Source organism: Psilocybe cubensis, chromosome 9, assembly GCF_017499595.1.
Source record: "Psilocybe cubensis strain MGC-MH-2018 chromosome 9, whole genome shotgun sequence".
In the NCBI taxonomy this organism is placed as follows: Eukaryota; Fungi; Basidiomycota; class Agaricomycetes; order Agaricales; family Agrocybaceae; genus Psilocybe; species Psilocybe cubensis.
In genome coordinates, this window is record NC_063007.1 from 763,404 (window position 1) to 776,237 (window position 12,834).

The 12,834-nt window shown below is 45.8% G+C and overlaps 2 protein-coding genes across 2 annotated transcripts; one reads left to right on the forward strand and one right to left on the reverse strand.

The window, feature by feature from the left end:
* Positions 1-1,063: 1,063 nt before the first annotated feature.
* Positions 1,064-1,752, forward strand: JR316_0009688 (uncharacterized protein; the record flags this gene model as incomplete). The annotated part of the gene is made up of 2 exons (XM_047895378.1): positions 1,064-1,611; positions 1,659-1,752. The coding sequence occupies 2 exons, from the start codon at positions 1,064-1,066 to the stop codon at positions 1,750-1,752; spliced, it is 642 nt and encodes a 213-aa protein (XP_047745097.1).
* A 1,495-nt stretch (positions 1,753-3,247) lies between these two features.
* On the reverse strand, positions 3,248-4,038 carry JR316_0009689 (uncharacterized protein; the record flags this gene model as incomplete). Its single annotated transcript, XM_047895379.1, has 2 exons — positions 3,248-3,960; positions 4,011-4,038. The coding sequence occupies 2 exons, from the start codon at positions 4,036-4,038 to the stop codon at positions 3,248-3,250; spliced, it is 741 nt and encodes a 246-aa protein (XP_047745098.1).
* Between the last annotated feature and the right edge of the window lie 8,796 nt (positions 4,039-12,834).

A 12,834-nucleotide genomic window follows, 5' to 3' on the forward strand; every position in this document is an offset into this window, starting at 1 on the left:
GGAGATTGAATGAGCTATTTTCGCCATTTCGGCTTGAAGGTCGGTCTTTGAATTTCAGCTGCTGTCAAACGTCTATGGCTTTTCGCAGGGAATGAAACGCTTTTTGAGCCGGTAATGGCTCGGCAAAAAGGTTGGAACTTCAAATAACTTTCTACTCAACATTGCTGAGAATTTGTTTGAATTTCAAAGGTTTCTTGTTGCTTATAGCATTAAATGCTTACTTATTTATGTAGATCTAATCAATTTACTAGTTTGTCATGGACAATTCAGAGCCAATTCAGTGACACAATTCAGAGGCAATTCTGGTCATTAGAAGCGTGGGACAACACTCAATTGCCTCAGAATCAGAATTGCTAAAGCAGCACAGAATTACAATTTTGCCTCTATGAATTCAATCTTAAATAATTTGCTCTTCTCAAAATCTGTAGTTTCTGAAGCAATTTAAAAGCTTCTTAAGGATGTTTCTACCATATGTGTTGAGAGCAACAAGCACGTGCCATAGTGCTCTACAAGTACAATGTCAGTATTTGTTGGAATACGGATGTTGTTACATGGTTCATTCACTCTTTTGTTTTCTTTCCTTTTCTTTCTACTTCCTGTTTTGTACTTTCACCTTCCTTATTCGACATTTGGAACACTGGATCCGAGAGCCCCTGTCCAATCACAAATCCAGTAGTCATCCTTCCCATATCGTTCAACGCATCACCTTCGTATATTCTTCATCAGCTTCCGTAGCTACGAGCAGCTCACTTATACAGACCAGTTCTAGTTTTTGCACCTTAGTCTTTCTTCCCTTTGACTGAGGTACATTTGCTTTTATGTTGTTTCTACAAGATAGCTAATGTAGTTTACAGACTCACCGTGTGTTCAGGTTCATAATAGAGTCTTTCTTCCCTTTGACTGAGACTTACCGTGTGTTCAGTTTCCTTCAGGTTATGGGCCCCAAACGCGCCTGAATCAAACAAACACACCATCAGACTCAGCTGTCAGACTCGTCTAGCATACTCTCAAGGGATATCAATTCTCTCTAGCATCAAACTCATATACACTCCATTTTGTCAAAATGTTGGCCACGGCAGGGGATGTCCCTAATGCTGCCCATACAACCATCAATAATATCACAATGAGCTCTAAAATTACACCTGCAAATGCGAAAGTCAATCACATTGTCAATCTCGAGGAAACATTGAACTTCATTGCTTGGAGAGACGATATGAGGAACATCTTAAAGGACTGTGGAGTCTATGGGCACATAGAGGGATCCGAAAAGAGAACTGCACGATACCATATGTCACTGAAACCCACAGAACCTGCAGATGACACTTTGGACGATGTGATTGCAGCCTATCAAAAGTGGTGGAGCAATGATGACAGTGCTAAAACACTGATAACTAGAAAGGTTTCAGCGCTCGTCAAATCCAATCTGAATGCAGGAGAGGACGTCACTGCACAAATGGTATGGAATCAGATAATGACCAGATATGCTCGGGTCAACATCAACGCTCAATTTGCCATTAAAGAGAGGTTAGCATCAATCAAGCTCAAAGACTATACAGAGATTGAGAAGTACCTTGACAAATTTCGTACCGGCAGGGAACGACTCAAAGACATGTGGGTTGATTACCAAGAAGGTGATATCATTCATCATATTATTCGAGGTCTACCATCATCGGGAGTCTGGCCAAACTTCAAACAGCTGATGATTCAGCTCTATTAGGATACGCTGGATCGAGACAAAACAGCAACAGATGAAGAACGTACCCCATCCGCACCAAATACTGCTTTAGAGAGGATCACTGCACGACTTACCATTGAATGTCAACGTCTTGAAGCAGAAGCGGGCTCAAAATGTCACCCTCCGGGTTCCAAATACTCCAATTTCTCTAATGACAGTTGTCCCATTGCCAAGCACGCCAATAATCCAAATAGAGTGCGATGCACTAACTGTCAAAACCGTTCCCATGACAAAGATCATTGTTGGGCGAAAGGCGGTGGAATGGAAGGCCAGGGTCCAGCATATCGAGCAGCACTGACAGCCAAGAAGACAAAATCGGTGTCTATTGCAATTGAAGCTGGCTCTGTAGAAAGTGGAGAAATATCCTGTGCACTCATTGAAGAATTCATTGATGGGAACGTACCAGAACCCATTGCGGCATCCGCAAATACCAGATCTTTCCTGTCAATGTCAATCCTGTTGGACTCTGGGGCAATCTCTCACATAGTCAAATCACAAGCGCTGTTCCACACGTACTCCAAGAGCGATGCTAGGAACGTCACGACGGCAAATCTAAGAACTTTAAGAACTCAAGGGGGAGGGAACATGTATACTGGATATTACTTACAAGGGAAAGACCATTAAACTCCGGCTTAACAACTGCCTCCATGCTCCGTCAGCCGCAGTAAACCTGCTCTCTGTCAGTCGCTTATACATTGCAGGGACTCTTGGTTGCAACTTTCAACCCAAATCCGGTATTCACCTCTCCAAAAGGGGCGTCGAATTTGCTTCCGCTTCACTTATCCATGGTCTATTTGCAATGGATAATACCATGTTTGTTCCTACAAACAATAATTCATCCGTTGAACGTGCAATGTATGTGAAGGTGCCGGAAACACTCCACCTTCAACATCTTTGACTGGGACATCCTGGTGAACAAGCGACGTGGATACTAGTTCAAAGAGTCATGAAGTTAAATATCAAAGACAAAAATATCAAATGCAAACCTTGTATTGTTGCCAAACACATGGCTACCCCGCATCCGCCAAGATCACTTGGCCAGCGCGCTTATCAGCCACTCAAACTTATTGTTGCGGACACCTGTGGCCCTTTTCCTGTCAAAACGCCTCATCACAAAGAGTTCTTTGTCGCATTCCGTTGTTCCGGGATGAAGGTAAATAACATACAACTTACCGCGGATAAAACGGCAGATACTGTTAGGAATTGACTTAAGTCAAGAGAGAAGAGTGCCCAAAGACCAAGTTGATATCAAAGCTGGGGTCTGACTACTGACCCCAGGACCCTATATATACATGGAGACCGGAGTAACTACTTCCCGGACCAGAGTACTCAACATATGACAACTATCAATAGATGAAACAGGAGAACAATAGACGTGGGACCGAACACAAAGATAGAACAAGGCATGACAGCGTGGAACCGTAACAGATAACGATAACGGATAGGGGTGGCACCAATACGTATCCTGACATCACCTCCCCTCTAAAGGTCGGTGTCCCAACGACCTGGTCTTCACCGTGGACGGTTTGCACCAAAGACACGAGGCGGTCCACCGCCACGACGCGCGGTCTGAATTCCCTCCCTAGGCTGAACAGGCCCGGGGCAAGAGTAACCGTTAGAGTGTTGCTGCGGAGCCCTGAGAGCGTCCACCTCCATAGGCGAACCAGGGGCGAGCAACGAGGATGGGCTGGAGCGAGTGTCAACAGCCGTAGGAGTGGAAAAATGCGGAGAAGCCGTCCCGGAACGGGATGTCCGCGTAGTTGGGGTAGAGCTCGAGGTTGGAGTAGGAGAAGGAGGTTCAACGACGAGGGTAGGAGGGGCAGCAGTGGGCGCAGGAGGCTGTTTAGGCTTCTTGGACCTAGGGTTGCGGATGCGACGACGGGCAATCCGCTTGCCAATAGCAGAAAGAGCATCACCAACTTCACGAGCGGTGCCCCTGATAGTGACGGCACGCAAACCGGAGGTGACGACAGGGGAGACCGAGATCTTTGCATGCGAGATGTCGTGGATTTGGCGTAAGCCAGTTCCCGCGCGCCCTATAACGTGGCCAGCCTGTTCGTCCGCAATAGACAGGGTAGCGACGATCTTCTCGAGGGCGGCTTTGGTAGTAGTAGAGCGGATGGATTGGGAGTGCGGGGGCCCTGTAGTAGGGATAGAGGTAGGTGCAGCCGGGCGTTTCTTCCTAGAGGTGCGTCGAGCGCGAGGTGCGCTATCATACCCCAATCCTGATTGGAGATGAGATGTTCATTTTGGATCTACACACGACGCCCTCAACCCAAGCAGTCATTCTTTCCATAAGTCATCCACACATCTTATCTTATCAACACTTGTCACATGGAAGCCACGTTATTCCGGATCATGTCACTTCGTCAGATCATCAAGGCTATGCGACGGATCAGTCAACCATCAAACTGCATAGCTTTCTACACTGCCTTGCACAGCCGGACTGTCAACTCTATTTTTATCAATTCAATGGTCTTACTCAGCGTCAGGCTGCGGATTACTCATTCCAACTTATTTTTGGTTTGTCTTACTCATCCTTTTGTGTTTATTTATATCTTTTCTATTGTCTGTTGCGCTTTTATTGTCTTTGTCTTACCAATCTTCTATGCTTTCTGACTCATCCTTGCTTCTTTTATCTAATCTGTATTACCATTCACCTTCGTCATACACTTCTTTCTTACTCATCCTATTCATTTCTTATCTGTCGTCGTGTCGATATTGACATGTCTTATTGTTCTTGCTTATTGTTACACTTGCGTAGCCTCATTCTTGACACTTTGTACAGTATATGACTCGGTTTTCAGTAGCTTAGATTGGTATTTCGTTCACGTAGCTTTTAGTATAAAAGCTGTAGTAGAATTACACGAAATGACAGGAAAGTTACACCCAGTCCCCACTTTCTTCAAAGCAAGTCAATTTTCATCCAAGTCAAGTCAATTTCAAGTCAATCCACATCGATTCATTTCAATTCCAAGCTCAAGTTCAAGCCAAGCCCAAACCCAAGTCCAATTCAGTCATCAGTTCCACCCTCCGTCGAGACCAAGTTTACTTCCATTCATCCGAAGTCATCTCGCTTTCCATTAAGAGAGGATTTCATCCGAGACCAGTCATCCTCCTCATCCAACGCCTCTTCTTCTCAGAGTTGAATATCCAACTTCTATCCAGACCTCCAGTACTTCCCTACTTCCTCTCCTCCATTCAATCCGTCACCGCTCCTACTCTTTCTACACCTTCCAACCATCGCCGTTAGGAGTGTATTCAAGACATCCTTTCCCTCCGTCAACTCATCTGGAGCGATTTCATTCGAGACAGACTTAGTCTTTCATCCTCGATTCAGTCAATACTCCTGCGACGTATAGCTTCATTCCAAGCTTCAGAAAGATTGTCAATTTAAAGACACTTTCACCATTCTTCAAGATTCAGCCCGTTAACGACATTCCGACTCCTAGTCATCTTCTTATCTCCCCTCGGAACGTCCCCCACTCACTTCAGACAACCCCTCTAAGATTCACATTTATTGATTTCTCATACGCAATCTACGCATCTTCTTCACGCTTTCCATATACACCCGCCATCCAATTCCACGGTTCCATCCCATTTTCGGAAGGCTTATTTACTATCGTACCCAGACGACCCGGTTATCCTCTTCTTACTATTTCGCTTTCATTACCCTTCACAATCCACACCATCCTAATCTACTTAAATCCTAGGCAGCGTCCTCCCTTAAGAAACTTAGGAGAAGGTTTCGTCCTATCCAGTCTGGACCACTCTTTCCCTGGGGTTTGTGTTTGTTGGATTACATATAGTTTATAACCAATCACAAACTTCGATCTTCATCTGGAGCCCACCGCGAGGGAGGGTTAATTAGGATTTTATATTAGGAACACAGCAATCTACCACTTTATCACTTCCATTCCATCCATTTCGACTCTTTTTCTTTACAGGTTACTTCGCTTCGCTGGTCTATTCTCTAGGCAACTCTAGGCAACAATTCTAGGCGACACTTTCTGACTCTGTAACTGGTTTACGCTATGACTGATTCTGGCAATCCGCTTCCATCCTCTACTCCCACTATGGCTACTACCATCATCCAACGTACTCCTGTCGATATGCCTGTTCCTAAATCTAGTGCTGCTCCAAAATTCACTGGATCTTACGTCGACGTCAAGAATTTCTTGGATCACTGCAACCGCATTTTTGATCAGTACAATGTCACTCTCGACGATGACAAAGTACGATACATGGTTCAATGCTGCAACCAAGAGAGCAGAGAAATCATTGAAGGTTTACCCAGCCACCATGCCAAGCAATGGGAACGACTCAAGACTGATATGCTCAAGATCTTTGATCATGCTAGGACAACGCAGAAGTTCACGTTGAGTACTCTTCGTGCTTACGCTTTCCAACACTCCAATCTTTCTATGCGCTCTCTCGACGACTTCCGCGAGTATCAGAAGCAATACATTCGCATCGCTGGTTGGCTTCTCAACAACAACAAGATATCCAAGACGGAATACAATCAATACTTCTGGCTAGGAATCAATGAATCCCTCCGACCTGCGCTCGAAAGCAAGATCATGGTCTTTAATCCTCATATCGATCTCTCCTCACCTTTTTCCATTGAAGACGTCACCAAGGCAGTTGAAATCATCTTTAAACGAGACCGCTTTGACGTTGGAATCTTTGACAATCCTTCTGCACGCCCCTTCACGTCTCTTATTCCTCCAAAGGATTCGTATCCAGAGCGCTCATCAGTCTTTGACGAGATCAAGAAGTACTTACAGGAGATGTTTCCTAACATTGAGACACGCGATGCCCGTGAACGTCCATACAATCCCCCGGAAGAGACCAAGCGCATTTTTCAGGATCTAGACAAGGAAGAGAAGCAAGCGCACAAGGATGACGAAGTGGAGAACTTGATCAAGCAGATGTCGAAGCTCACCATCCATGATTCTTCGTACGCCATTTATTATCTTCGCGCCATCAAGTTGGAACCCGCTCTTGCTAATATGCTCATTGCTCCGGCCATTATGAATCCAAGTGCACAGCCAGCTCAGCCAGTCCCAATCGCAAGTCAGTCAGCACCTCCAGCACCACGAGCACCACGTCAGTCCGCATCCGAGATCATCTGCTATGGTTGCCACCAACAAGGCCATGGAATCAACAACTGCCCGACGCTCATTGATCTTACAAACCGCAAGCTCATCTCCAGAGATAGTAGCAATCGAGTTGTCTTCCCTGATGGATCCCGCATTATTCGCCAGAATGGAGAGTCAATCGCACAAGCAGTCCTTCGTCAACAACAGCCTCCTCCTCCTCAAGTTGCTACTACAAGCATAGCCGTATCCGAAGCATATTATGGTCAGATGTTCAAGAACTACAGAGCCATGGTTGCAGAAGAAGAAGAGGACGACATTGGAACCTGGGATGGAGAAGACGAGTTTGAGTTTACGCTGGCAGGTCCTGGTAATCGAATCCCAACTGAAAAGCGAACACGTGCTGCACGCAAACAGGTCATGGACGCTGTGGTACCTCCGGAACCCGCGTATCTGAAAGGGAAGCGAGCGGAAATGAGTAAAGCTAAGGATTCTTCTCAGATCCCATCTATTCTTAAACGTCCGGCTAACTCTGGATTGCCAAACAACGTGCCTAGCTCCACTTCCATTCAACCTGTCCCAATCCCGTCAATTAATCAACCTTCTGCCGAAATAAATCCATCAATTCCTGTCAAACAAGCTCAACCCAATGTCCCAATTAGGGCAAATCCAACGGAACATCCCGAGACTGCCCAACGACACGAGGTTTTTGATCCGGCCGATGATGATCAAATCATGGAAGATGTCACTCCTAGTCTAGAACGAGGCAAATCAGTTACCAAGCCACGTGCAGCACCTCAGAAACGTGTCTCTGACATATCCCAAACTGTCGACACTATGGCCATTCTCAGACGATGCCTTAATCAACCCGTTAATGCGACGTTCGGCGAGCTACTTGGAGTTTCAAAGGACCTTAGGACCCTTCTTATCAACAGCATCAAAGGCAAGACCCTTACTGTCGACGAATTCAAAGCTTCATTGGCAAACAGCAACTTAAAGCTTTCCGATAAGGAAGTTCTAGACATCATTCGCAGTGCCGAAAAGGACGTACCTGTTCAATACATGCACGAGACCAATTCAGTCGAATCCCTTCGCGCTCACAAGCCCCTTCTTCGAATCACATTAATGTGTAATGGTCACGAACTCAATGCCTTGATTGACAGTGGATCTACGCAGAACATTCTAAGCAAACAGGCTTGGAAGAAGATTGTCAAGTTGCCGATGGACAGCCGGAATACTATTGTTATGGTCGATATTCATGGCGGCAAATCCCACATGCTTGGATTCGTTGGAAATGTTCAACTTGATATTGGTACAGTCAGGACGCGTGCTCATTGCTATGTATCCGACAAAGTCCAGTTTGATATACTCTTGGGACGTCCATGGACCCGTGACAACTATGTGGACATTCTAGAACGACCCGAAGGGACCTTCATTGCCTTCTATGACGTCAAAGATCCTACACGTGAGCAGAAATTCCTTGTGACACCTGATACTCAGCACGACCGGCGTTACTTCACGGATACCATTTACGACAAGACCCCCCACACAATGTTAGCACACAACGACCTCTCCTTAGCTAATCCGGATGCCGAAGAAGGTGAAATTGAAGAAGATCTAGAACCCGGTGAATTATTGGACGACCTTCGCTATCCATCACCTACCCCTTCCATGATCGAGTTATCTATCCTTACTAGGCAACAATCTCTGAATCGGGACGAATCTGCTAACCCAAATGAGGACTTATCCACTTCACAAGATGCACCCTCTTTCTCTGACTCCAACTGCGAACATGACTCGACTCAGGACTCCTCTCACGGTCTCTACGCTTCCGATTATGACTCAATGTATCAAGATGACTCGGGAACTTCTCAATTCAATGCGACTGCCCATTATGGTCATATTTCCACACCACCTTACGATTCCACACATGAGGCCCCACAAATAGAACAGCCACCATCACCATCTGTCAATCCGTCCATCAAATCCCACACTTCAGACAATAACGACCCACATGAAGAAGAACCAGCTGACGACGATCCAGAAATGGAACAATTGAGCTCACCCGAAGTAGAAGCTATTCAATTCTCTTCTGACAATACTCACCTTACGGCTATGGGAATGCTCAACCCCCACTTGCGCTTTGAAGACTGGATTCTATACGACGCCACTTATTCTTCTCCTACTCGTGTTGTTTCTGACCGAACAGGAACGGCCTTTGTCCATTATGTTTATCCGCAGAGAGACAGCCATATAAACTTGACGACGACTCCAACTATTCTACACTTCAGTCGCACTGGTATCTCGTCTCAATCTAACCACTCTGCTTCAGTCAGTGCCTATCCAATGGGCCAACGTCACTCAGCATCCTGGACTCATTTTATTCCCCAATCCATTCGCTCTCAAAACGCTTCTTCTATTCCCCAACCTCATTCCCGAAATTCTGCTCTTCCAGAGACGCCTCTTTCGATTATGATTCACCAAGAAACACGTGTATCATCGACGGTCACCGCAAATGTAGACGAGCATCATCGAGGCCCGAAAGCTTTGGTACATCCTCTGCGAGTAGCCCACGACAGTCCGAAGGAGCCATTAAACAAGGATGAAGAAGAGCTACGAATCGCTCAAAATGGCAAAGAGGTCGACCACAATTCTTCCCTTTTACCTCTTCCAATAACCAGCACAATGCACGAATCGCGAGCTTCAAATATGGACGATGGAAACGAATGGTACTATCAGTATGGAGAAGAAAGTCCCTTTTGTATTGACAACACGGAAGAGCATCCCTTGGACGCCAACACATTGTACTGACTATCTGGACGGTGCATGGACATCAGCTTGCTTCCTCAACGCCCTCTCTTTGTTCTCCGATCCCCTCAATTTTTCTTTGTCACCTTTGCTGTTGCTGGTGTTTCTTCTTCCTCATCGTTATGCCTTTATTCCACCTCCCATTTTATTTCCACATTTTGCGTTTCTCTTTTCCATTTCACGGACACTTATGTAGATTTTTCATTTGTGCAACGAGTTCTTGAATACCTCCACTTTTCTTTTATGTGCCTTTTCCTCACATTCACACTCTCAATGGCAACTCCACGCCATACAACCTTTTCCTTTACCTTTTATTTTCATTTTCTTTCCACTTTATCCATTTGTATGTACGTCGACCGAAAAGTCGTTAAACTAACCTTTATTTATTCCTCCCTTTTATTTATTTGTTCTACCCCCGCTTCACCACTTCAGTCCGCAAACAAATCCTCAGGTCACCTATTGCAGAGTTCTTGGAGAAACACGCGCAACCTCCCAAAGGAATGCTATACGGAATCTCTATCTCCAATATACACCACCATCACGCCTCCAATACACCTCGAACTCCTACAGAATCGGGAAGGGCTTCATCTTATCCACAAAGAGCGAAAAATCAAGCTTACGGACAAGATAAGAAGGACGACCACTCCATTACCTCTGATGGGTCAAGACCTACAGAAATTTCGGATAGATCAAAGCATTTATGCGAGATCATGGTCACTCAATTCAGATATTACTGCTAAACCCACCGTCAACCAAACTAATTCGGCAAGGTCGTCAAGCTCTCCTACAATTGGTTTTGTATTCACTGCCGCGTCAGGATCGACACTATCAACCTTCCAAGCCTCCATGAATCAATTCATATCACCTATTCTTTCCCCCTCTTCTGCCAATACAGCCTATAAACGAGTCGATCGGAAAGTTAGACCTATAAATCGGGTTACTCCAGAATCGGCCAAAGTTATACGACGAATTCCTGTTGATCCCTTATTATCTCTCCCACCTCTCCCACTCCATCCCCCTGCCTTTACGCCAACAACCAGACTCACCCTTGAACGCATACAATCAATGAACATTAACGCCAACAAATTCCTATGGCCGGAAGAAGAAAAGCTTTTCCTTCATATTCTTAAACTCAATGAACGCTCACTCGCTTTTCATCAGTCCGAACGTGGAACATTTTCTGAAGAATACTTCTCTCCATACATCTTTCCTGTTGAGGATCACGAGCCCTGGGTAGTCCGAAATATTCCTATTCCACCCGGCATCAAGGATCAAGTTATCAGTCTCTTACGTGAAAAGATAGACGCTGGAGTATACGAACCAAGCCAAGCTCCGTATCGCTCTCCAATTTTCTGGGTCAAGAAGAAGACATCTGGTGCTATCCGTCTAGTTCATGATCTGCAGATTCTTAACTCTATTTCCTATCGCGACGCAGGAGTTCCTCCAGTTCTTGACGACTTTGTGGTTCCCTTTGCTGGTTATTCTATTTACACGGTCTTTGACTTATATTGGGGATATGACGCACGCAAAATCCATCCTATGAGCAGAGATCTTACCACATTCCAGTCGCCTATTGGACCTCTTCGACTTACTTCAATGCCTATGGGATATACGAATGCAGTAGCGGAATTTCAAGCCTGTACAACCTTCATCCTTCGTGACGAGATCCCTCACGTAGCCAATGTCTTTATCGACGATGTTCCTATCAAAGGCCCTCCAACACAGTACTTAGACGAGGACGGCAATCCAGAAACACTTCCAGAAAATCCAGGAATACGACGATTTGTCTGGGAACACGCTCAAGATGTTCATCGAGTTATGCACCGCATGGGATGTGCTGGTGCTACATTTTCTGGACCAAAGACTCAGCTCGCTCAGCCTAAAGTTCTTATCCTTGGACAGTTATGCACTCCGGATGGACGACTACCCGATCAGAGCAAGATACAGAAAGTCACTGATTGGCCACGACCAAAGTCTGTTCACGACATCCGATCCTTTCTAGGTCTATGCGGAACAATGCGTGTTTGGATCAGAAATTACTCAGCCCTTGTCCGACCACTCACAGAACTCTATCGTAAGGACGAACCCTTTGTCTGGACTCAACAACGAGAAGACTCTTTCCAAACTCTCAAAGAAATCATTTCCAATCCTCCTGTTCTCACTTCTATTGACTATTCATCCGATCGCCCAGTTATTCTTGCCGTGGACACTTCTCACATTGCTATTGGTATTATTCTCTATCAGCTTGACAAAGAAGGCATCCGACGACCTGTCCGCTATGGTTCTATCTCACTTAATCCACGAGAAGCACGATACAGTCAGCCCAAGCTTGAGTTATATGGTCTTTTCCGTGCTCTTCGAGAATTCCGCCTCTATCTTATTGGAGTCAAGAACCTCTACGTTGAAGTCGACGCCTGTTAGAGTTCCCTCTAACGTAGACACACACACGTGCCTGTAGTCACATATCACACAGTATTTGTAGACACACCCGTAGCTACGTAGCCTCAGTTCCTTCTTTGTTAGCACACCCAACACGTTCTGGTCCTTCGTCTCTCTCTCCCGCCTCGTCTCCGGGTCTCCTCCTAACATCAAGAAGGAACTCTAACACATTCAAAACATCCTCTCTCATCGCCTTTTGGCATTTCAATACCACCGTTTCCCAAACTGCCTGGACTACCTCGTTCCCCTTCGATCCTGCCCATCCAGCAGGATATCGAAGCCTGTACCGACACTTGTGACCGCTACTCTTGGCAATTATTTTTTTTGCAAAGAGACCTCTTGTTGCACGAAGAAACCCTGCGTATTGCTTCCAACCAGGGTGCATCTTTTGATACCCTTCGGCGACTTACTGCTGCTGTTATAGACTGTCAACGGTCAATCTCACATACCAGAGACCTTCTCGCTTCCGCTGAAAGACAGTTGCGTTACCTACACGACCAGGCTGATCGCGTTCGCGACCTACAAGATTGTCTGGCTACTCTGTCTCGCCGCATTGATAATCTGGCTTTTACCACCTCTCTTAGCCCTGCTATTTTGTCTGGACTTCACGCCCGCCTTGACGATATTCTCAGCTCTCCTCTCTTCTCCAGGTCCTCTACCCCAGACAGCTTACCTGACCTTGAACCCTCCGATTAGAAGCGCATATATTCACCCTTTTGGCGCATACACCCACCCTCTCTGTTTTTTTCTCTT